The following is a 25,719-nucleotide window of genomic DNA, read 5'->3' on the forward strand; positions in this document are numbered from 1 at the left end:
TAAGGGTGTTTGGCAGTGATTGCTTTTGTTTTTAACTTGGAGCAGCACAGCAGGGTTGGTTTCTTCCCACTCCGAGGTAATTCTGTTGCATTTAGTTAGAGAGAAAGAAGAATTTTTCTGTTTCAGTGAATGAATTTGTTCAGGACAAATCCTGGGCAAACCCATCAGGGTGTTACAAGAGAGTGCAGGACCCTTCAGGCAGTGTGAGTGCAAATGAATTTGTTCAGTTACAGGAGAGTGCAGGACCCTTCAGGCAGTGTGAGTACAGTCATCATTTCCTTTGTTTTCAGAGCAGGATCTGACTGAATGTTGGTGGTGGTTGCTCCTAGGAGGTGGTGTTTTTCCTAAAGACTGATGCAGGGAGCTCCTGGTGAATTTACAGTAAGAGGCTTGGTGCTGTCTTCTGTTAAGCAACAGCCTAGCAGGTGCTGTAAAAGTCCCTCTAAAAGTCTAGCAGAGATCTGTAGCTGTAGGATTATTGTCAGCAGTTTGCAATTAGTCTTCTCAGTTGGGGGTAACTGAAGTCATTTTCTGCCAAATATTGGCAGATACTTATTTCTCCTTTAAGAAATTAACATTTAAAACTCTATGGATAAGTTTTCTGGAGCAAATTACTCCATTTTCCCCTTCCTTTGCACAATGCACATGGACAGATGATTCTTATTCTTTTAAATCACCTCCTCTGTGGGATTTAGTTTTTGTTAGTATTGCAGTCAGGGCTGGTGCAGGACATTGGGAGCTAATGATTTGAGGTTTGTTTTTCATCTTTGCACTTTCTTTTCCCCCAAAATCTCAAATGTATGTATGTTTGGGTTTTTTTATCAAATCTTGGTTTTGCTCATCAGATTGCAGTAGCAACTTGTACTCATTTCTGGGATGCTTCAGAGGGTTTTGCTGTTTATTGAAAATAGATTGGAGCTGGTATTGAGCATCCAGATACTCCTAGAATGAGAGAGATGCTGCAGTGTCTGCAATGATTCAGCAAGCATGCACTTAGGCTCTGGATTTGAAAGGGACTCCAAGAAGAGTGCCATAGCTGCATGAAAATAGATCAAGGCTTGATTCACCTCTGCTGTGAGGACAGGCTGAGGGAGCTGGGGTTGCAGAGCCTGGAGAAGACTCCAGGAGGACCTTAGAGCTGCCTTCCAATACTTGAAGGGAACCTACTGGAAGGCTGCAGAGGGACTTCTCATGAGGCTGTCTAGAAACAGAACAAGGGGGAATGGTTTGAGGCTGAGGGACAGTAGGGTTAGATTGGATCTTTGGAAGAAGTTCATCAGGGAGGTTGGAATAGATGATCTCTGAGGTCCCTTCCAACCTAAGGCATGTTATGATTCTATGATACTGCTGTGCACTAGAGCAGGGAGAAACTGGCATAGCCGGTGAGCCTTGGCTCAGCCTATCCTCCCTGCAGAGGTGCTTCAGCCCTTGGATCACCTTTGTGCCCCTCCTCTGGACTCACTCCAGCAGCTCTGTGTCCTTCTGGCACAGAAGAGGACACCAGAACTGGCTGCAGTATTGGAGGTGGAGTAGAAGGAATGAAGTGTGTGAATGCAATGAATTCTCTTTCTCCTCAGTAACCATTAGAGGATGTCATTCTAAAAAGGTGACAGGAAGCACTGCACACTCCTTAAGTGATGAAGCCCCAAGATATGATCTGGCAGTAGGTGAAATATGTGTGTGAACCATGAAAATCAATTGCCTGGACACTGGGAGTGACTTTGAAGTCTGATTTTAGCAGTCAAAAGGACAGATGAATCTTTAAGGCTTAGTTTTTTTCAGCTCTGGACTAGCTCAGCTGTCTCCAAAACTAATGTTGTGTGTGCAGCAGGGAACAGAGCCTGTGAGCAGAGGGTTTGTCTGCAGGTGGGAGCACTGATTTCATGCTCTATAACCAGTGGCAGAGGGGCACTCACATCTCTCTCCTAGCCCTTGAAGGTATCTTGATGCTTGCCTTGGATTTATGCAGGAAAGCTACCCCAGTCTTTTGCCTCTTTGCTGCCTCTTCCAAAGAGCTGGCAGGTTCCTGACATCAAGGTGATGTCAGCAACACACCTTGACTGTCTTCACATTCTCCTAAAGTCTTGTGTGCTGCAAAGATTTAGCTGAATCCTACTGATTCGGTAGCATTCAGTAGAATTCTGGGAAAGAAAGGGAGGAAAATGAAACTGGAAATGGGAAGGGGAAGAATATTGATAATAAAATGTAAGAGGAGGGTTTTGTGTCAATGTTTGCCATCAGGAGAGGGCTGAATTTTGAACAAGTCCAAAAAAAAAGCAGGAAAATGAATCTGGAAATGGGAAGGAGAAGAATATCGATAATAAAATGTACAAGGAGGTGTTTGTGTCAATGTTTGCCAGCAGGAGAGGGCTGAATTTTGAACAAGTCCAACTTTGGGAGCCCTGCATCAGAGAGACCTCCTTATTTTTCCTGTAGAAAAGGTAAAAACCCATCAAGCCAGGTGCTGTGAGCTGCTTGCACAGACCAAGAACTATCAGATTTTTAATCTCTTTTTGCAAACACCACCTCTTGGCTCTTTACATTAATTTGCCTGGCTGGAAGGGGGCAGAAAAAAAGGAGCATGTGAGGTTAGCATGCCTGAAATAGTTCTGTGAACTCGAAGAGAATGTCAGGAGATTCCCTCCCTCTGAGCAGTTCCACCATCTGCAAGGTTCAGCTCACTGAAACACACCTACTTTGTGCAAGCTGCTGGCTTGGAACCTCACAACACCAAGCTCCTTTTTGAAGTTGCTGCTATCAAGCTTGGCTTGAGGTATTTTAGCATTCCTGCATGTGGCTGGAAGTGAAGGCAGGGCCATGGAGACTGGGGAGGAAGGCAGGGCTGTGGAGACTGAAGGGGTAGGCAGGGCTGTGGAGACTGAAGGGGTAGGCAGGGCTGTGGAGACTGAGGGGGAAGGCAGAGCTGTGGAGACTGGGGAGGAAGGCAGGGCTGTGGAGACTGAGGGGGAAGGCAGAGCTGTGGAGACTGAGGGGGAAGGCAGGGCTGTGGAGACTGAAGGGGAAGGCAGGGCTGTGGAGACTGAAGGGGAAGGCAGGGCTGTGGAGACTGAAGGGGAAGGCAGGGCTGTGGAGACTGGGGAGGAAGGCAGGGCTGTGGAGACTGAAGGGGAAGGCAGGGCTGTGGAGACTGAGGGGGAAGGCAGGGCTGTGGAGACTGAAGGGGAAGGCAGGGCTGTGGAGACTGAGGGGGAAGGCAGGGCTGTGGAGACTGGGAAGGAAGGCAGGGCTGTGGAGACTGAAGGGGAAGGCAGGGCTGTGGAGACTGAGGGGGAAGGCAGGGCTGTGGAGACTGAAGGGGAAGGCTGGCAGCACTGTTGTCTTTGTGACACTGCCAGTTCCATTGGTGGGGTGTAGGGTTGGGTTTTTACTTTCTTTTTTTTTTTTTTCCCCCCCCAGTGGAGCATTGCTTTGCCTTTTTTGGGGCCTTTCTTAACATAATAAATGGAAGGGAGTTGTCTCTGTGGTGTTCCACTGGTATCTGAGATCTGGGCTTTGTTCCATGCTTCTGAAATTCATTTAGGCAAAACTATTTATGTCTCTCAGTGTCTCAGTCCACTCTGTCAAATGAGAATGATTTCAGGTTCCTAACTCTTAAGGGGATCTTAAGGATTTTTATGTAAAAAAAAAAAAATAAAGTGGCACATTTAGGTTCTAGAAGTTTAAAAAGCCTGGAAAGAAAACCAAAGAAAATAAAAACTAACAGAATAAAAAAACAAACAAAAACCACCAAAATAAAAATTAACAGAATAAAAAACACAAACAAAATCACCAAGATAAAAGCTAACAGAATAAAAAAAACCAAAAACCACCAAAATAAAAACTAACAGAATAAAAAGCAAACATACCAAAAACACCAAAGTAAGAACTAACAGAATAAAAAACAAACAAACCAAAACCACCAAAATAAAAACTAACAGAATAAAAAACCCAAACAAAATCACCAAAATAAAACCTAACAGAATATAAAAACAATAAAACCACCACAATAAAAACTATCAGAATAAAAAAACTAAACAAAAAACACCAAAATAAAAACTAACAGAATAAAAAACCCAAACAAAACCGCCAAAATAAAAACTAACAGAATGAAAAACCCAAACAAAACCACCAAAATAAAAACTAACAGAATAAAAAAACCAAACAAAATCACCAAAATAAAAACCAACAGAATAAAAAAAACCAAACCACCAAAATAAAAACTAACAGAATAAAATCATGGACACTCTTCCTCTGTCACTACTTGGTAGCTGTTATCAATTGCTGCCTGATTTCATTAAATTCAAGCTCCCCCATTAAATTCTTTTCAACAGGGTAGATAGCAGCAGAAGAAAATAACAGCACCATGCCAAGATTCAACAGAAATGAATATCTGGAGATTCTCCAGGCTGTCTGCTGCTCTCTCAAAGCAGAGCTTGAGATGAAGGCTGTCCTTGTGGTGTGCATTTTTCTTTGATGGACCTGGAGTCAGAAGCACCTTTAAAGCAGTGGAAGATGGCTACCTCTGACCTTTGGGTGGTTAAATCAGGGTGATCTGAGCTTGCTGAGCTGTGGGCTGCACTCAGGTTTGCTCTCCAGAGAGTACCTGGCACTCTAATCCATGCTGTAGTTCAGCTGGTTCCTCCTCTGTGCTCCTAGCTGGGGCTAAGACAGAGCTCAGGCTGGGCTCGAGCAGCAGTTCAGCACCGAGCAGAGCAGAGCGTTGTGTGGTGGTGGCTCCGGGATTTAGTCTCCTGCATTTGTAGGAGTCAGCCTTTCTTTGGCAGGCTGCAGAGAAATGCCAATGGCTCAGCTTTCCAGAGGTGACATTTGCTCTCCTTTTCCCTCAGGCTGAGCAGCTCCACTGAGCAGAGCACTTCCTCCCGCCTCATCCGGAAGCACAAACGCAGGAGGAGGAAACAAAGGATGCGGCAGGTTGACAGGGTAAGGCTGGCACCAGCACTGCCCAGGGGCTGAGCTGGGAGGCTTGAGTGCAGCAGGTGTGTCTGTGGTGCAGGTGTCCCTGCTGACTGCAGGGGGCTTGGACAAGATGACCTTTGAGGGTCCCTTCCAACCCGATGCAGTCTGTGAATCAGGAAGGGATCCAGAACAGGTCTGTGCCCTGCTGCATTCGTTGGAAAGGTTCTTTAGGCTCTACTCTACCCTGGACTAAACCTCTAACATTTGAAGTTCTGCAGCACCAGAGTCAAGACTTTTTCTCCTCTCCCTTTCTCCTTTTAAAAGGGTTAGACTGGACCTTAGGAAGAAGTTCTTCAGGAGGAGGGTGGAAAGACTCTGGAATAGGCTGCCCAGGGAGGTTGTGGATGCCTCCTCCCTGGGGGTGTTCAAGGCCAGCTTGGATGAGGCATTGAGCAACCAAGTCTGGCAGGGAGGTTGGAGAAGATGAGCTTTGAGGTCCTTAGAGCTTTGAGGTCCTTTCCAACCTGAACCATTCTATGAATTGACATTCTTTTTGTTTTGCTTACAAACTCTAAATGAAGAATAATTCTGAGGCCACAATGATTTCTGCATTCATCAGCTGCCTATGTCAGTCCAGCTATTCATGAGTTCCCAAGAAATTCAGCCTCAATACTTATTTATTTATTTTTTTATTGCCTTATTCTGAGCCATGTCAAACTTTGGCAATTTTTCCTGTTGTATTTTGCAGTCGTCCTCGTTCAGCAGCATCACTGATTCGACCATGTCCCTAAATATCATCACTGTCACCCTCAACATGGGTAAGAAGATCAGCAATGTTGTGTATGATGAATTGCAAGTGACACAGATGTGTTTGGTTATGCTGTGGTAGCATTTGGAGCCAGCAGGAAGTTCTTTGACTTGAAAGGATGCCCCTTGGGTTAATGGTTAGACTCAGTGATCTGAAAGCTCTTTTCCAACCAAACCAATTCTGTCATTCTGGGAACTGAACCAAGGGAATGGCAGCTGAGAGTTGCTGCTCCCTGGATTCCTGGTCCAGTGCTAGATAGTTTTGGGCCATTTGCACAAGCAGATCAGTGTTCAGATCAGTTGGGGCTATTCAGTCTGGAGAAAGGAAGGCTCTGTGGAGACCTTCTTGTGACCTTCCAGTATCTTAAGGGGGCCTACAAGAAAGCTGGGGAAGGACTTTTTAGGGTGTCAGGTAGTGATAGAACTGGGGGGAATGGAACAAAAGTAGAAATGGGAAGATTCAGACTGGATGTTAGGAAGAAGTTCTTCCCCATGAGGGTGGGGAGAGACTGGCACAGGTTACCCAGGGAGGTGGTGGAAGCCTCATCCCTGGAGGTTTTTGCAGCCAGGCTGGATGTGTCTGTGAGCAACCTGCTGTAGTGTGAGGTGTCCCTGCCCATGGCAGGGGGGTTGGAACTGGATGATCCTTGAGGTCCCTTCCAACCCTAACCATTCTATGATTCTTCCCAAGAAACCCTGGGAAGGAGCTAGAACCCCAGGATATGGAATTCTGCTCTTATATGTAGGAATGGTAAGTGGTTAGACCTTGTTAGGAGCAGGAGTAGAAGAGCCCTGGAGCTTTGCATTGCTGCTGCTGCTGCATTTGATTGTTTAGCCAGATAGAAATGTGCAGAACTGGCAGTGCAGCACCAAATCCTTCCTGCTGCTGTGGCATGTGGCAAAACATTGGCTGATGCTGAGTGAGTGCCTAATTTCTAGGTGCAGACATGGCTTTTCAGTGTTGCTTCTCATGCTGGTTTTTTTTGGAATGTAACTTTTCAGTGTCCTGTATGGAAAAAATAATATCTTCAGAATGTTTCCCTCCTGCCTTTCCCTGAAGGAGCCAGGCAGGCATCTGCCTGTAGGGTAACCTGAGCTAATTATGGCCCAGCTGATGTGTTGATGAGAGAACTGATTTTTCCAGGCTGCTGTTAGCTCTTCACTATCACTCCAATCACTTTGTTTGCCTTTTTTTTCCTTTCCTTCCACTTTCTATCTGTATAGAAAAGTATAACTTCCTGGGAATCAGCATTGTAGGCCAGAGCAATGACCGTGGTGATGGTGGCATCTACATTGGCTCCATTATGAAAGGAGGAGCTGTGGCAGCAGATGGCCGAATTGAACCCGGGGACATGCTTCTGCAGGTTGGTCTCTGCCCCTCCAAAAAACCCTGCTGCTGGCTTGTGCTTTGGTGGCTCAGCTCTCACTCATCCCACCAGATCCATGGATTTTAGTCATCAGGTTCACAGAATTCATTTGTGGCTCAGGGAATCTTTTCACTTAAATCTTGAATTCTTTGGCAACTCCGCTGGGTAATTGATGCGCTCTGAGAAACAGGATTGCTGCAGCTGCTCAGAGGAGGGGAGACAGTTAAAAGGCAAATAAATTTGGAAGCAAAGAACGAAAATGTTGCCTATTGCCAAGCCTGACCTCTGCTCTTTGCACCATTTCAGGTGAATGATGTCAACTTTGAGAACATGAGCAATGACGATGCCGTGAGGGTGTTACGGGAAATAGTCTCCAAACCAGGGTGAGCTCAGCACTGAATCTCCTCCTGCTTCTCCTCCAGGGACACTTAGTGGCGTTGGGCAAACCTCAGAGAAATCAACTTTTTTCATCTCAATAAAGCAAGCAGTGTGTGTGACTGCTGATCTCAGCCCTGAGCTTCTCAGGGTGAATGATGGATGTGTGAGAGTGGTTCCAAAGCAGCAGCCAAAGGCAACAGCAAGAGGAGTTGCCTGGTTTCAGCAGCACTGTTTGTTTATGTGATGAGTGGTTTAATATCTCCAGAGCTGATCATTGGATTTCACCAGCAGTGCTCAGGATCTGTGCAAAACATCCTGATGCTGCTTCATACTGAAAATACCTTGACAGGCATCTCCAAAGCCTTCTCAGAAGGTCCTTGACAGCTTGTTGGATAGGAAGGAGTTTGTTTCAAAGAGGTCATTGTAGCAGCTACAGCTTCTGGAGGAAAAGTTGAGTCACCTTCATTTGTTTTCTTTCTTCCCAGACCTATCAGCCTAACAGTAGCCAAATGCTGGGACCCTACTCCCAGGAGTTACTTCACCATCCCCAGGGGTGAGTAGATATTTGTGCTCTTTGCTGGGGCTCCTGTGGAGCCCTAAGGGTGCAGAATATTTGCAGCTATTTGGACATCTAATTTTTTTCCCCACCAGTTTGATACTTTTAAGTTTGGGTTTATTGTTTGTTTACTTTTTATTTTGGGAGGCAGGGCTTTAGTGACCTCTTTCTGAGACCTCAGTGCCTGCTGACTCCATGGAAGTTTTTCTTTTGCTTTACGTAGTTTTGGATCAAGATCTTAACCTTTTGGTGGCTGTATCCTTGTGGTCTCAACCTTTCAGTTGATAGAAGTTTGGAGGATGACTGTGGTGCTGCAAAGCCTCATTTTGTCACATGGACCCTTCTTAGAAAGAATTAAAAATGAGCATTTTTAAAATCTGAGGCAAACCTCCTTGAAAATGATCTGGTTTTAAAACTTCTGACTTAATAAACCTTTCAGTTCTCATGTGACAAACCCAGCTGCCTCCTGCTGGTGAGTAAAGCTTGAAACCAGTTTGCTACCAGCCCTGAGAAGATGAGGACAGCATTGAAGTCAATGCAACAGACTTGGGCAGGCTCCAGGAGCTCACTCAGTGAAGTCTTTTGGAAAACCAGCAAAATCCAAAGAAAGATCCCACAAATGACAGAATTCAGATTTGCTACAAGCAGAGCTGGTGTGGCAGGCTGCCCTTGGTTCAGGAAGGTGCATGAATCATTATCCAAGGCCAGCAGGGGTGGCTCTGCTGCAGGCTGAACTGGTTGCAATAACATCTGGGCTGTTTTGTGGGAATACCTAGCTGAAGCAGAGCTCTTTTAAAGAAGTTCTGGGTTTCAGGCAGTGGAACAACAGCCACTATAATGTAGATTATGGGGGAAATTATTCTTAAGGTCTGGGTGTGATTTTCACTCTTCTCTGACACCAGGCTCTCCAAATGGTCTTTATATGTCTTGTCTATGTACTTTGCAAGACTACTGCAGTCCTACAAAGTTTCATGAGAGAAGAATTCCATCATGCAAATACAGAGCTCTGGACTCAGTGTTCTGATTCACCTTTAGCAGAAGATTCTCTTTCTGCCTGAGTGGTTGGGTTTGACCCAAGACCCGTAGAAGCAGGGAGAGATACTCCCTTCAGCAGGAGCAAAGCATTTGGTAGTCACATCACAGCAAAATCATAGAATGGTTTGGGCTGGAAATGACCTTAAAGATCATTCAGTTCCAACCCCCTGCCATGGGCAGGGACACCTCCTTCTAGAGCAGGTTGCTCAAGGCCCCATCCAGCCTGGCTTTGAAGACTTCCAGGCTTGGAGCCTCCACAACTCTGACAATCTCTTTCTCACTGTATAGAATAAAAATTAAATTTTCTTCCTGGACTGGTAGCTTCTTTCCTTCAAAGGGAGGCATTTAACTCCTGCTGCAGTTACAGGAACAGGAGTGTCATGAATATCTTAAGGGGGCCTACAAGAAAGCTGGGGAGGGACTTTTTAGGGTGTCAGGTAGTGACAGGACTGGGGGGAATGGAACAAAACTAGAAGTGAGTAGGTTCAGATTGGATGTTAGGAAGAAATTCTTCCCCATGAGGATGGTGAGACACTGGCAGAGGTTGCCCAGGGAGGTGGTGGAAGCCTCATCCCTGGAGGTTTTTGCAGCCAGGCTGGATGTGTCTGTGAGCAACCTGCTGTAGTGTGAGGTGTCCCTGCCCATGGCAGGGGGGCTGGGACTGGATGAGCCTTGAGGTCCCTTCCACCCCTGACTATTCTATGATTCTATGATTCTATGGCATGGTTCTGTGGGGGCAGCCAGCTGAGGGGGCTGCCTCAGGTGTGCTCTCCAAGCAGCAGGGACTTGCAATTCCTTTTTCCTCTAGGCCCCAGTGTTTGCTGCAGCTCTGATTCCTTTCTGGTTGCGTTGCAGCTGAACCGGTGAGGCCAATCGACCCTGCGGCGTGGATCTCTCATACCACGGCCATGACGGGAGCGTACCCCCGTTACGGTATGAGCCCCTCCATGAGCATCACCACATCTACCAGCTCCTCACTAACAAGCTCAATTCCCGAGTCGGAAAGTAAGTCACACTGGGGCCAGCACAGGGCAGGGGCCTTCTGCTCGGGGCCAGCAGTGCAGAGCTCTGCGCAAACCCCACCCCGGCCGCAAGCGCGATGAAAACGACACAGCCTCCACCCAGCTCCCGAGGGCTTCCTTAGGGCTCTGCTCCTTTATGGGGAGCAGAAAACCTTTTGCCAAAGGTCAGGAGTTGGCACGGTGCTGGTTTGTTGTCAGGGTTTGCATTCAGGAAGAGGTGGCTTCTCCCTTTCCAAGTTACAAGGCAGGCTTCCAGCTTTCTCCCTTCAGACCAATTAAGTCCTAGCAGACAGCAGAGGTGTCTGCTTCTTTTTCTGCTCTCAGGTTTTATAAGCTCCTTGAATTACTCCTCACCTTCAATGAAAGTGGTGTGGTAGCTCAGTGCCCTCTTTTTCAGGTGCAGTAGCTCTTTAGGTAGTAGCAGCACCACTGAAGGGGAAACACATCTGGAGCAGAGAGCAAGTGAACCACTGCCCTGAGGAGTGCTTTAGCCTGAGATGTGTTTTCAGCCTGGAAAGGTGCTAAGGATTGCTGAGACCAAATGTATCTGCTGATTGCTGTCAAACAAGAGTCTGTTACTCTGCATTCCTCTGGAACCATTCATGTATTGTGTGCCTTGCTATACAGTGATGTGATTGGGAAGTGTGCAACACAGCTGCCCTCTCAAGCATACTTTAAAAATAAAGGTTATTTGGGAGCAGAACCACATTTCTGGAGACAGCTTCTCATTTCTGTGCCAGTGACTTACAGTGTTCCCTTTCCTGAATGCAAGAAAACATGGAGTACCCCTGACCTTGAGTGTGACCTCTCCTTCCTTTGGTCCTGTTACCCACCCTGAGCACAGCAGGCAGCACCTCAGAGCCCTAGCTATAAAGAGCAACCTGTCCTGTGAACCTTTTTTGGCAGGGGAGACAAAGTTAAGGAGGAATGGAGGAGGAGTTGAGAGAGAGGTGAGGAGAGACTGAGCACTGAACAAAGAACAAAGACCTCCATGGAAAATGAGGCTTTCTAACTTTTCATGTCCTAGTGCAAGATTCTCTCTTTCAGTTCCTCTGAGGTCAGTGGTACTGGAAGCAAATGGAATTTCTGCTCTGCAGTGTCTGGGTGTGAAAGTGGGAGCAGTGACTTGACAGAGCCATCCTAGACAAGTCTGGTCCATGGTTCCTTGTTCTCAGTGTTGTGAATGTCTGCTGGTTAAGCCTGGTTGTAGAGCAAGGCTGGGATAGTGTAACTGGAGGGAAAGTTGCTTCCCTTCTCACTGGCCTTCCTTTGCTCCCCAGCCTCTGGATCAGGAGTGAAGTTCTGATACCTGAAGCATTTGCACAGCCACCATCCCATCAGTGCTAGTGACTAAAGCAGCTGAGATTTTGGGGTCATACAAATCACCACCCCCCAGTAGGAATCATTCTGTGTTAGCCTTTTATTGCCTCAGGTTCATTTCTTCAAAACCAGGGCTCTGAAAACCAAGCCAGACTGAGGTGTTTCATAGGAGAATATTCTCACAGTGCTCTGTGGGTGTTGGACTTGCTGGCCTCAGTCAGTGCAAACTCTGCTCTTCTTTAACTCTGCTGAAGGTAGATTTGTCCAGCCCCTTGTTCTGCCACTACAGGACCCATTCCATGAGGTTTTCTTTGAAGTGTTTCAGTGCTTTTTGGAAGTCTTGATGCTTCAAAATGCAATCCACAGACATTGTTGGAAAGTTCTCTTTTACTCAGAGGATTTTAAATGGAGGTTTCAAACTATTTTTGCTTAATATCATTCAGCCTGAGCTACTGCATAATGTCCTGGTGCCTTTTTTTTCCTTTGGGTAGGTGTTTATTTCTTTACTCAAATAAGGATGCCAGCCAGAGGTGGTATGACATGTGGCAGGACTAGAGCACACACCTCTTGGACTACCAGGATCTGCTATTGGGACAAAAATACCACTCAGAACCAATAACCAAAGCCTTGAGAAAGAGCTCTGTGGTAGATCTGATTCCCTAGAAAGCAATTAACTGTCTGTGCTGTTCCTCAAAATTTGCACATAGCTGTAGAGGTGATGGTCAGGGAGGTCAGGAACTTTGAGGTCAGACCAAAGTGGGGACATTTGAGATGAATATGAGACCCAAGTGGATGCCTTTGAGATGAATATTAGACCCAAGTGGATGCCTTTGAAATGAATATTATTTTTCTACAGCAAGTACCAGAGTTAGAAAATACTGAGGTCATTTGGCCAGCCTTGTTCTTTAGATACAGATCACAGGTCTCCAAGAGAATACAATTTCTTGCTCCCCAGGTACTTTACTTCAAGATGGGTTTGTTGCTTATTTTTTTTTTTCCCCAAACCAACATGTTGCTTTTTGCCACTAACCAAACTAACTTCAAAGCAAAAGCAAAGTGTTAGTGTGTGTGTAAGCATTGCAAGTGCATGCCTTGAGGGTCTGGGATGTTGTCATGCATAAAGCATTGCACGTGGGGAAGGAAGCATTTCCAGTTTTCATTGTTTCATGCTGCTTGTACCTTTGGTCAAAATGTTGGATGGCTGGAAAAGGACAAAATCAGCTCCCTTGTGCTTTTATGAGGTGGGTGACGTGGGAAGCCTGGGAGGAGGGAATGGAGGAAAGGTTTCTGAATTGCTAATGGAGAAGAGTCTGAAACAAACACAGGACATGTGCTCAACATGAAGTTTCTAGGCTGAGAGGAGGAGGACATCCTAGGGAGGATAATTGAGTTCTGCACAAGAAGAACACAAGAAGGCTGGTGGACTCTTGGACCCCCAGATTCACCCCACTGGGCTCTCAATGTTAGCTGCCACTTTGCCTTTATGTGTATTAAAGAGTTTCCAAAGGACCTGGAGCCCTACCTAGAGCTCAGTTCAGCAGGGTGAAGCTCAGCCCTGTCCTTAATGGTTCCAGTATAAAAACTGATCAGGAAATGATGAAGCCTCTGAGGAGCCTCAGCTCTGCTCATAACCATGTATGAAATGCCAGTGGAGCAGTGCCAGCTGCTAAGGCATTTGGGAGCAGTGGGGTTTTTATGTGTTCTGCAAGAAAAAAAATGCAGGCCAGAGTAATGCTGGGTGAGGTGACTTGGTGACTGCCACCACTGGGATCCTGGAGAGGTTTTCCTAGAGGGAAAGTGATGATGGAAGCTTTCCTCCTGATGGTGGAAGCTTTCTTTTCTGATTCCAATTCTCCTCAGTTATGCTGATATCCAAGTTATTACAGAAACAAATGGACATTGAGACATCCTTCCCCATGCAGATTGGTATCCTTGCTGACAATGAACCCCAAAGTTAAAGAACAAGCCAAAAAACCTTATCCTGCAGAGTCCTGCACCAGTGGGGGGCTGAGGGGCTCTTCATGGCAAACAGAAATAGAAATCAATGGTCAGAGAGCTCCTTGGGGTCCCTTTTCTGCAAATCTCAGTGCAGTGTGGGTTGAAAGAGTGCAGTGCTGCAGCCAAGACACTCAGGGACTCAGCATCTCAGCGACTCAAGTGGCTGCACTGAGCAGAGTCCCTGAAGAACTGATGAATGCTGTAGTTGATGCCCTTGCTGGGGCTGCATGTGGGGAACCTTTGTGTCTTTTTGCCTCCCTAAAGCTGTGCCTTGAAATGGTTTCATCCAGGCTGGGAGCTGAGAAGTTCTTTTCAGGCTGGGATCATTTCAAAGAAGCATTTAACCTTTCTTCCTTTTAGAATTAGAAGAGTCTCCCTTAACTGTGAAGAGTGACATGGCTACAATTGTCAAGGTTATGCAGCTGCCAGACTCAGGCCTTGAAATTCGGGACAGGATGTGGTTAAAAATCACCATCTCCAATGCAGTGATAGGTAAGCAGATCAAAGGAGGGCTGGGGACACAACCCAACAGTGGCTTTTGGGAAGCAGGCTGAAGAAACCACCTTTATGTGATTTATTTTTCTTTTCCTGTCTGCAGCCTCTTATACTCCCTTGACTTGGTGTCTAAGTGGGACAGGAAATCACTAAGAGCTCTTCTTTGAGCCTGGGCAGCCCAAAATGTAACACAGAGCTGGTCTTTAACCTTCACTTGTTATATTTCAGCTTTTCCATGCAGCTACTTCTGGCTCTAGCAGCCAGCAGGGCAACAATCCTGGTCCCTCGAGTTCCAGACAGCCACACCACCTTAACAAAGCATCTTAATTGCATTTGAAATTACAACTAGGTCTGCCTTTGATCCTGAGTGTCCTGTGACCTCAGCTGTGCCAACAGTTAGTCAGTTACTTTTTGCTGAGAAAGGGGTTGGAGCCCAGGTGTTTAGACAAAGTAAAGTCTCCCTCTTGAGGAAGATGACTCTTCAATCCCTTCTGTAAATCCTTTGCCATTGTCATTGCTGCAGCTCAGAAAGGGCTGAGCAGTGGCACTACAGAATTGGGTTAGATGTCACTGTTAACGTGGTGTTCAAATGGATGCAAGATCCTAGACACCTAGAATGGTTTGGGATGGAAGGGACCCTAAAGATCATCCAGTTCCAACCCCCTGCCAAGGGCAGGGTCACCTTCCACCAGGCCAAGTTGCTCAATGCCTCATCCAGCCTGACCTTGAACACTGCCAGGGATGAGGCATCCACAGCTTCTCTGGGTAATTCTTTGCTTCAGTAGTGTTTGGTGGTAAGTAACCTACCAGTCAGGCTGAGCTGTGGAAAGAGCATTTTAAGCTCATTGCAACAAGATTGCTGCTCTGGGCAGCCTGATCTAGTTGAGGATGCCCCTGCTGACTGCAGAGGGGGTTGGACTGGATGCCCTTCAGAGATCCCTTCCAACCCAGACCATTCTGTGACTCATATTTGTGTTCTCTACCTGGCACAGCAGATCTGGTGGGACTGTGTGATAATCTGAGGATTAAAATAATCAAAAGGCCAGTTTGGCTCAGGCCATGCTGTGTCTCCTCTTCCTCTTGTCACTGTAGGAGCAGATGTGGTTGACTGGCTTTACACACATGTGGAAGGCTTCAAAGACCGACGGGAGGCTAGGAAGTACGCCAGCAGCATGTTAAAACATGGCTACCTCAGGCACACTGTGAACAAAATCACCTTCTCTGAACAGTGCTATTACGTCTTTGGAGACCTCTGTGGCAGTAAGTTCCCCCCTGGGAGGGAGAAAGCTGTGTGTGCTGTCTGTTGGGTGCTCACAGGATGCACAGAGCAGAGCCCTGCGGGGCCAAGTGGGTGCTCAGAACATTCTGAAGTGTGCCAAGTGGTTGACCCTTGCTGCTGTTGGACCACTTGGATGAGATGGATGAGCTCCTCACACAAGGCATGGCACTGAGGCTCAAGAGAGCAGGATTTGTGTATGGTGGTGCTGCAGATTTCCTGCTTGTCCTCAGTTTCCAGTCTGTAAAATTGAGATGATTCCTCCTTGACTTTTGGAAATGCTTCCAAAGTGCCTTGGTGCTCAGTGGTAATTCTGATGTTTGCCTTACGTGTGTGTGGGGCTGGGTCCCTCTCTCCCTCACCTCACTAAGGTGCTGTGTTAATTGTTAGTAGCCTTGTTCATGTGCAGAAATCAGCTGCCAGGTGAGAGCAGAGGCTCAGGCTCCTCTCTCTTTTCCAGATATGGCTGCCCTGAACCTTAACAATGGTTCTAGCGGAGCCTCGGATCAGGACACCCTTGCTCCACTTCCACATCCTGCTGCTCCCTGGCCACTAGGCCAAGGATACCCCTACCAGTATCCTCTGCCCCCTCCGTGTTTCCCACCAGCATACCAAGACCCAGGCTTTAGCTATGGCAGTGGCAGTGCAGGGAGCCAGCAAAGTGAAGGTAAGAGGATTCATTTGGTCTTTCTTTTTCCAGCTGTCATTATCCCTAACCATTTGCTTGAGTCCCTTTGTGCTGTCTGTGCTCCTCTGTCTTGTGGTTTTCTGTGCTTCCTGCATGGTTTTGGTGTGACTGCCCTCAACCAAACCTGTTTGGGGATTGTGATGGAGTGGGTTGGCCTTTCAGCTCTGTATTGAAACTGCCAGTCAGCAGAAGACAGCAGAGCAGAACATGTTCTTCACAGTTACCTTGGAGTTCTGTACTGCAAAATGCCAGCCAAGCTCTTTGTCATGACCATGGTAGCCTGGGCCTCTTGTCTTTTCCTACCCAACAGCACCACACAGTAAACTACTGCTTAGATGATGCTGATCAGGCCAATGTTAATAACTCAATTGTCCAACCTGGTAAGAGAGAGGAACTATTGCCCCCCTTTGATAGAGGTCAGAGCCACTGCAACCACTTGATAGTGCTAGAAATGAGAGCATCTCAGTGCTGTTAGAATAGGGATTAGAACCAAGGTGCTCTTGGCTTTCACTTCAGTGCTCAGTACAAAAGGAAAATCACTCTCTCTGCTTGTGTGAGGTGGGCAGCCAGGTGGTTTACAGGGCTGAAACCCTGCTTAAAGGGCTGAAACACTGCTCACAGAGTTGAAACACTGCTCACAGGGCTGAAACCCTGCTCAAAGGGGTGAAACACTGCTCACAGGGCTGAAACCCTGCTCACAGGGCTGAAACCCTGCTTAAAGGGCTGAAACCCTGCTCACAGAGTTGAAACCCTGCTCACAGGGCTGAAACCCTGCTCAAAGGGCTGAAACCCTGCTCACAGGGAGGAAAGTCTCTTCTGTGATAGATAACAGAGAAACAAACAAACAAACAAAAAGACAACACTGCATGGATTAAAACCCTGACCTCCTCCTTTCCTGCATAATTCTGTAGTTCCTTTTCAACCTCTGGTGAATAAAAATGATGCAGTCTTTTTGGCCATACAGTTTTGTTTGTTTGTTTGTTCATTTTTATCACTTCCAGAGTGAGTTTTGCTTTTGGAAATGGCTGCCAGTAAAGACAGAGTGAGGATTCTGGACAAAAGAATTGCATCACAGGAACTTGCTCACAAGATTTTAGCTTTGGTGCTTCCCACCTCACCTCAAAATCAGTGGCTGGGAGGAAGCTCCTGATGGTATCCAGAGGTGTTAGAACTGCAGGCTGATGGTGCTGGAAGGAATGTGATGATTGTGGGTTTTTTTGGCAGCTGGTTCTGTGGGCAGTAAAATATTAGATCTCAGCTGCTGGAAGAAGAAAGGTTTGGTATTTTATCCATGCAGCCTGCTGAAAGGCACCAAGGTGTTGAATTCTGAAGGGTTTCAACGCTTTCCTTGTTCTTCTTTTGGAAACTACCCTTCAGTGTTGTTTCTTGTTTTGTAACTGTTATTCCCTTGTTTTGTTCTGAGCAAGCATTAGACTGAAGGATTCATAGAGGAATGGCTGACTCTAGGGGATTGGTAAGCTTCAAATGCCTCCATAATAATAACAACGAATTCACAGCATGACCATTTAGACTCTTGTGACCCAATTGTTTAGCTGTTTATTTATTTATTTTCCTCCCCTTTTTATTTGTTTGGGTTTTGGTTTCCCCCCCCCCCTTTAATTGTCTTGGACGCTCAACCTGTCCCAGTGCACAGCAGCATTTCAAACCTCAGCTTTAGGTTGGGCTGCATGTCTCCAAGACAGGCCAGTCCCTAGCTGCCAAGGAGGTGACACAAGGCTTAGAAGGACTTTCTGATTGTTCTGTGACAGGATTTAAAGGCATGTGATGGAGAGAGTGACCCTCAGCATGCCCAGAGGAGACCAGCTATGCTGCTGACTATGCTTAGCTGCAGTGGTAGATGGTTTCTGCCACCTTACATTAGGCTGCTCTGGTGGTAGGTGGTTTCTCTACTGTTTCTGCCACATACCCAGTGTGAAGTGCAGCTGCAGAAAGTCAGATTCTTCTGAGGTAAGAAGTCAGCATTAACCACTTGACCTGAATTTGAAAAGCATCTCTCCACTGAAACCAGCCAAAGGTCTTCTGTTAACCTCAGGGGATTTGGGCCTGGGTGTGAGGATGCTCAGCGTGACCAAGGGTGACAGAGAAGGCAGACAGTTTCTTCTTGAAAAGCTTTGCTGATAGAAGATAACAGAGACAGTGACCAATAATAACCTGCACCTCATTTGCTTGAGGCAAGCCCCAAATGTCTGCTTCTTCCTTTTGCTTTTGCTCCTCTCTGCATCCAGCTGGGTGCAGTGGAGCCTTGGGCTCCCAGCCGTAGTTGCAGGCCAGCTGCTGCTCTCCCTGTGCAAGCTCTGAGGTGTCTCCGTGTACCTGTGCATGGCACAACCTCCTCGGCTTCCTTCTCCCCACTCTCATTGCTCAAGTCCATCAGCCACCAGCACAGTCAAGCCTGGTTTGCTCATCCTTGCGGCCATCCCGACGGTCGCGCCCTGCCCTGATCCGTGGGGTTCGGTGGCAGCGTCCGCGGGGGACGCAGCGGCGCAGGGGGGCCCTAATTCCGCTTTTCTCCGTGGCCTTTAGGAAGCAAAAGCAGCGGCTCGAACCGAAGCACCAGCGAGAACAGCAGGAGGGCTCTTGGCAGGGAGAAGGACCGCAAGTCGGCCGGCAGCGGCAGCGAGTCGGAGCACACCGCCCGCAGCGGCGGCGGCGGCGGCGGCGGCGGCGGGGGGCGGCGGGAGCGGCCCTGCAGCCAACTCAGCCACCGGAGCCACGGCTCCGCCACCGCCCACAGCGAGAGAAGCCACCACAGCCATCATTCTTACGGGCCTCCGGGAGTGCCACCCCTCTACAACCTCCCCAAACTGGGCTCCAAAGTCTACGGGACGAGCGGACCCCCTGGAGGGCCCCCGGTGAGGGAACTGAGCTCGGTGCCTCCGGAGCTGACGGGCAGCCGGCAGTCCTTCCAGAAGGCTATGGGCAACCCTTGTGAATTCTTTGTCGACATCATGTGAGGAGAGGAAGTGCCTTCAAGACTCTGCTTGGGGAAGGGCTGGGGAAGGGATCGATTGGTTTTTGTTTTGTTTTGGGGGGTGGGTGGGCAATTTGGTGAACACTAAAGAGAAGAAACTTGGCTGTCTTGCATGTTCACACCTTGCTGGTTTGCAATCGCCTCGCAGAAAAATCAACAGCAACAAAAAAATACAAAAATTTTAAAAAAAATTCCATCCCAACCCCCACCCCAAAAATGAACAAAAAAAACCCCAAACAAACGAGACAAAAATAATCTCCTGGGATTGTGAGATATCAGCAAATTGATGGCATCTTTTCTTTATCCTTTTTGTTTCCTTCCCCTTCCCCCCTTCTTGTTTTTGGATTGTGAACGGCTTTGGTACTTGTGGCACCTCCTTCAATGCACAATTAGTGTGATCTTTTGGGGCTGATTCAAGGACTGTTTGTTTCACCTGACTTCTGAATTTCCAAGAATGCATAGTAGCACTTTTGTGGGGCTTTTTTTTTTTTAATTATTATTATTATTATTATTTTCCCCTGTTTTTTTCTCCTCCAAGACAAAAATGACTGTTGGTTGGTATCTGTGATACTGCCTTTGGAATGCTGCTGCTTGGATGCATCAATCAGCACTCAGCAAACACTTGCAAGTGTAAGGACTACTCCTGCTTGGAAAGGAGCAGGCTCAAAGCAATTCCTAGCAGAAGGCAAAGTCGTGGCTACATTCTTCTGCTGCCTAGGGAGGAGAAATCTTTCTTTCCTTCTTTCCCTCTGCTTTCCCTCTTCTTCCCTCCTTTCTTTCCCCCTTCTTTCCCCCTTCTTTCCTTTTTTTTTTTTTTTTTTTTTTTTTGTTTTAAGGTATTATTCTGTCAAGGGAGTGGTGGAGTCTTGCTGCTGTATGTGTTCATTGTGCAGAACTTGTAAAGTTGTTGCATTTCCTATCACCCTGGGGAGGTTGTGTAGCTGCAGGTCTGTTCCTGGGCATTTCAAGTCACATCCTGCTGCTGAGGGATGTGTCTGGTCCTTCTGCTTCTAACACCCCTCTTGCTTACAGGTTTTAAAAGTTGCCTCCACAGGACAATTGCTGCTGCACAGTTCTGCCAGTGTAGCTGCAGCTTCTCCCGTTTGAAGGGGATGTTCATCCCTAGGTAAATCCTGCTCCCACTGGGACATGGCTGTTCATTTGGATCACCTTTTGTTCCATTCTTAATTTCTGAGCACTATCTTCCCTACTTTGGTTTTTTTTTTTTTTATGGCAATAGAAACCTGGAGATGCCTGGTCCCAATTGCAGTGTTACCTGAAGGGGACATGTTCTGAACACAGATGAGGACTAGCTAGGTGGGGAGGGGGGGTTAAGAACAGTTCATAAATGGTACAATAAATGAATCTTTACACCTGAGACATAGCAAGACCTGTGCTAAAGCTCCTGCTGGGGAGCTTTGACTTCAGCAACTGCTGTTTTCTGTCCCCAAGATTTCATTCCTGTGTGTTTTTCACTCTAAGGCTATGGATGCTTGCTAAAGCACATTCAGGAACCTTCCCTGAGATTTGAGAAGCTTTTCTGAGGTACCTGAATGAGGGTATGGTAAGAGCACACCCACACTCTGTTCTGGTGGCTCATTTAATGGGCAGTAAGTGTTAAGCTGCAGTCACTTAGTGGCATTTGACCATGGGGCCATGCCTCAAGTTAAATCTTCTTTTGTGAGATGCCTGCTTCTGGCAGGTTTTAGGGCAGGTGTTTTAAAATCAGTCTTTACTGTATATAAATATTCTCTCCCCTGGTAACAAAAGCTTCTTTTTGTTATGTTCCATGCTTTATGGGTAGTGTAAGTATCCAATAGGAATGTCAAAAGAGATCATGGTCTTTCTAGCTGCCTGTAGTGCCACCTTCCTTTGCCACCCTGAAAAATTGTCCCATGTTGTGTGTTCATTCTGAGAGGTTTGTCACTCCTTTTGTTCCTACAGATCTGTGGGTAAACAGATCCCTGTCAGAAAAGCTCAGAGTAACATTTTCAGCTGTCTGTGTGAATTGGAGCTTTAAGTCTCAGAAGGGAGCTGGGTATTTTGGAAACAAGCTGTATGTCTCTCAGACTAGGTTCTCCACTTACTGAGCTTCTAAACTAGCTGAGTGCTTTGGGAGAGGTTTTCTTTGCCCAGCACCTCCCCAAAAGGCTGAAGAAGGTTTGTGAAGGCAATGCTTTCACTGTCCCCCATCTGCTGGGCTTGCTCAGACTGCAAAGAACAGCACTACCTAAAGCCTGACTGCACCCCAGTAGCCTTCCTTTTCCTTTCCTCCTCCCAGCAGCACAGCAAAGATGCTAAGAAAGCTCAGTAAACTGTTTGAAAAGCAATGAAATAAATCAGGGTAAAAGAGTTCTCTCATTCTGCTGTGCGTCCAGGAGGCACTGTTAAGTAGTCTGTGACTTAAGACTGACAATCAGCTGTGCTTCTACTTTGCAATTCATTTCATTTTTTCTGCTCTCATTTCTATTACAATTTTTTTTTCTTTTTTTCTTTTTTTTCTGGCTCACTTTGTCTGAAGGCAGAACTCATAGAGCTGGAGGGGAAAAAAAAAAAAAGACATTTTAATGAGATCTTTCCAAAAGGGAGTAAAAGCTGGGGGCTGAGCTTTCACCCATGGAAGAAATGTGTTTTGATTTCCTTTTGTCTTTTCAAGAGTTGCAGTTTACACACCTGCTGAAGTTTGGGTTTTGTTTTTTTGTTTGTTTTCTTTTGGGTCTTGTTGTTATGCCATTAGCAGAAACTGTTCTGTGTCTTGCTGGTCTTTGCTGCTATGTTGAAAGGACTGTGTTAGATACTTGTGTGTCTGTGGATAACTCTGGAGTGAGGCTGACGGTCCCAGAACATGGGTGTGGGGAAAAGGATTTCTCTGCTGAGGAAATCAGGCTGCAAAACCCAGCCTGAAGCAGCTTCACCCACAAACAGGCTTCCATTCCAGGCTGGTAGTGAGTGCTCTGGATGGACTGTGCAGCATGTGGAGCCTGCTGTTGACAGAGAGCAGCAGGAGAATGTAGATGCCCCTTCTGTGAACAGTGCAATACAGGATGGCCACTGGGTGTGAAAGAGAAGCCTGGTCCTCACCTTGTGATGGGCAGGGGAGAGGCTGCTTGGAGTGAGTGCAAAGTTAGGCCTGGAACATTGCTAGCTCTTGGTTTTCAGAGGTGAATGAAGACAGGAGATCTCCCAGGTCCCACCCTCGGCTTTCAATGCATGTGCATGTCTCTCTGCACCAAGGGGCCTCAAAGTTTCTCCTGTTGGGGACAGTACCACCTGCAGAGCAAAGTGCCACCAGTGCCCACAAAGCTATTTGCAGTAGTAGGGAGGTCTGTGCCAGGTGGATGGAAGTTCAGGGGCTGGAGTCCTGCAGAACTATCTGTTCCTCTCACCAGGGCCTGAAATTTGTCTCTGATCTAATGTCAAGTAACTGGCCCTGGTTGGGCTCTACTACAAGGAGAAGTTCTGGGTTTGCTGCTTTAGGGCATGGAACCAGCCTGGTGCCAGCAGCCTTGCACAGTTGCCATTTGGGTTCTGGAAGTGAGAGCCCTCAGCACCTGCCTGTGCTCTGCAGCTGAGCTGAGTGCTCCTGCAGACCTGCCCACAGGTCTGCCCTGGAAGGAGGACTAAGAGGTATGTTTGGAAGATCATGTGGTGAGAAACCAGTGTGGGATGACGTCCCCTCTCCAAAGGAGGTCATATCTGTAGGGGTGATGCACCCCCACCCTCCAGATTAACTCCAAGGAGTAAAATGTTGTGGCAAATAAGTCTTAAAAGCACTGCTATTGTCTTTTTACCTCCTGCTTTTCAAAGGTAACAGTCCCCTGGACACCTGATCCAAAGGTATATTGGATGGCAAGCAATGATGCACAGACATTGACTTTTGCTATCATTTTTGTTCTCTTCAAGTGGGCAAGTCCCCACCTTGAGACTTGTCAGCTCATGAGTTGATGTCATTGTTTTGGTTTTGTTTTGCATTTAACTGGATTGTAATGAGATTGAGTTAAAATTATTAATTCTAATCAGTGATTAGAAACAAAAAAAAAAAAAAAAAAAAAGAAGAAGACCTGTAAAGAATTTTCTGTACAGTAGAGGAACAAAGTTACATGAATTTAAAGAATGAAACCCTCCCTCCCCCCAGACTATCACCTGTTCTAGAATTGGTTCTACTCAAAGAGTGACCTCTTACTAGCATGGACTGCACTGTTCCTGTTAAATGTCTATTGCATAATTGAATTATTTCCTTTTTTTTTTTTGTAGATATTGTATTAAAACCCAAGTGTCTGTATAGTTAATATATAGCTGCTTATGTGTAAATGCTATTTTAAACACTAAAAAGCTTTTAATTTTATGTGATAACCCCAGTGTATGGCTTCAGTTCTTTGCACTCCTGCATTAGCTTTTATCCAAGAAGGGGGAAATCTTGGTGGCATCTCTTCTTTCCACACTGAATTTCAGCCTCTGGACTGGTTTTAGGAGCTAAAGATGATAGACAGCTGGGAGCTGTGTGGGTTTTATGGTGCTTCAGAAGTGCTTCCAGTTCAGAGTGTGACAGGGACCCTGTCAAGGCTCAGTGCCAGGCTGGGTCACAGATGATTGGGGTGCAGACCCCTCCCTGCAGGTTACTGCCACCTGACTGGACACAAGACCTTGCCCTTTATCACAGGTCCTGCAGCTCTGAGCTACTGACCAACACTGGGAGGCAGGAGTTGTGCTTTCCCCTTCAGCTGCTCTACCTCTTCATTATTGAGCTTCTCCCTCCCTCAGCATGGCAGCAGTAGGGACACAGGGGAGGATGAATACAGTTTGTGATGCAAAGGACACAGGGGAGGCTGAGGACAGTTTGTGATGCAAGGGACACAGGGGAGGCTGAGGACAGTTTGTGATGCAAAGGACACAGGGGAGGCTGAGGACAGTTTGTGATGCAAGGGACACAGGAGAGGCTGAGGACAGTTTGTGATGCAAAGGACACAGGGGAGGCTGAGGACAGTTTGTGATGCAAAGGACACAGGGGAGGCTGAGGACAGTTTGTGATGCAAAGGACACAGGAGAGGCTGAGGACAGTTTGTGATGCAAAGGACACAGGAGAGGCTGAGGACAGTTTGTGATGCAAAGGACACAGGAGAGGCTGAGGACAGTTTGTGATGCAAAGGACACAGGAGAGGCTGAGGACAGTTTGTAAAGCAAAGGACACAGGAGAGGCTGAGGACAGTTTGTGAAGCAAAGGACACAGGAGAGGCTGAGGACAGTTTGTGATGCAAAGGACACAGGAGAGGCTGAGGACAGTTTGTGAAGCAAAGGACACAGGAGAGGCTGAGGACAGTTTGTGAAGCAAAGGACACGGGAGGTTGAGGACAGTTTGTGATGAAAAGGACACAGGGGAGGCTGAGGACAGTTTGTGATGCAAAGGACACAGGAGAGGCTGAGGACAGTTTGTGATGCAAAGGACACAGGGGAGGCTGAGGACAGTTTGTGATGAAAAGGACACAGGGGAGGCTGAGGACAGTTTGTGATGCAAAGGACACAGGAGAGGCTGAGGACAGTTTGTGATGAAAAGGACACAGGGGAGGCTGAGGACAGTTTGTGATGCAAAGGACACAGGAGAGGCTGAGGACAGTTTGTGAAGCAAAGGACACAGGGGAGGTTGAGGACAGTTTGTGATGCAAAGGACACAGGAGAGGCTGAGGACAGTTTGTGATGCAAAGGACACAGGGGAGGCTGAGGACAGTTTGTGATGCAAAGGACACAGGAGAGGCTGAGGACAGTTTGTGAAGCAAAGGACACAGGAGAGGCTGAGGACAGTTTGTGATGCAAAGGACACAGGGGAGGCTGAGGACAGTTTGTGATGCAAAGGACACAGGAGAGGCTGAGGACAGTTTGTGATGCAAAGGACACAGGGGAGGCTGAGGACAGTTTGTGAAGCAAAGGACACAGGGGAGGCTGAGGACAGTTTGTGAAGCAAAGGACACAGGAGAGGCTGAGGACAGTTTGTGATGCAAAGGACACAGGGGAGGCTGAGGACAGTTTGTGATGCAAAGGACACAGGAGAGGCTGAGGACAGTTTGTGATGCAAAGGACACAGGGGAGGCTGAGGACAGTTTGTGATGAAAAGGACACAGGGGAGGCTGAGGACAGTTTGTGATGCAAAGGACACAGGAGAGGCTGAGGACAGTTTGTGAAGCAAAGGACACAGGAGAGGCTGAGGACAGTTTGTGATGCAAAGGACACAGGGGAGGCTGAGGACAGTTTGTGATGCAAAGGACACAGGAGAGGCTGAGGACAGTTTGTGAAGCAAAGGACACAGGAGAGGCTGAGGACAGTTTGTGATGCAAAGGACACAGGGGAGGCTGAGGACAGTTTGTGATGCAAAGGACACAGGAGAGGCTGAGGACAGTTTGTGAAGCAAAGGACACAGGAGAGGCTGAGGACAGTTTGTGAAGCAAAGGACACAGGAGAGGCTGAGGACAGTTTGTGATGCAAAGGACACAGGAGAGGCTGAGGACAGTTTGTGATGCAAAGGACACAGGAGAGGCTGAGGACAGTTTGTGATGCAAAGGACACAGGGGAGGCTGAGGACAGTTTGTGATGCAAAGGACACAGGGGAGGCTGAGGACAGTTTGTGATGCAAAGGACACAGGAGAGGCTGAGGACAGTTTGTGATGCAAAGGACACAGGAGAGGCTGAGGACAGTTTGTGATGCAAAGGACACAGGGGAGGCTGAGGACAGTTTGTGATGCAAAGGACACAGGGGAGGCTGAGGACAGTTTGTGATGCAAAGGACACAGGGGAGGCTGAGGACAGTTTGTGATGCAAAGGACACAGGAGAGGCTGAGGACAGTTTGTGATGCAAAGGACACAGGGGAGGCTGAGGACA

At 47.3% G+C, this 25,719-nt stretch overlaps 1 protein-coding gene across 2 annotated transcripts in view; it reads left to right on the top strand.

The window, feature by feature from the left end:
• Positions 1-18,838, top strand: part of DVL1 (dishevelled segment polarity protein 1) — a 98,593-nt gene extending 79,755 nt beyond the window's left edge. The window contains exons 6-15 of one of the 2 annotated variants that reach the window (XM_054394892.1): positions 4,848-4,941; positions 5,666-5,735; positions 6,949-7,088; positions 7,398-7,474; positions 7,955-8,022; positions 9,916-10,065; positions 13,761-13,892; positions 14,988-15,155; positions 15,632-15,838; positions 18,404-18,838. In XM_054394892.1, coding sequence (XP_054250867.1) covers positions 4,848-4,941; positions 5,666-5,735; positions 6,949-7,088; positions 7,398-7,474; positions 7,955-8,022; positions 9,916-10,065; positions 13,761-13,892; positions 14,988-15,155; positions 15,632-15,838; positions 18,404-18,834 — 1,537 coding nt within the window. In that variant the 3' untranslated portion in view covers positions 18,835-18,838. The remainder of the gene's footprint in view (positions 1-4,847; positions 4,942-5,665; positions 5,736-6,948; positions 7,089-7,397; positions 7,475-7,954; positions 8,023-9,915; positions 10,066-13,760; positions 13,893-14,987; positions 15,156-15,631; positions 15,839-18,403) is intronic. The other variant, XM_054394893.1, reaches the window with a different exon arrangement.
• The last annotated feature ends 6,881 nt before the right edge of the window (positions 18,839-25,719 follow it).

This window comes from Indicator indicator, chromosome 32, assembly GCF_027791375.1.
Source record: "Indicator indicator isolate 239-I01 chromosome 32, UM_Iind_1.1, whole genome shotgun sequence".
Classification (NCBI taxonomy): Eukaryota; Metazoa; Chordata; class Aves; order Piciformes; family Indicatoridae; genus Indicator; species Indicator indicator.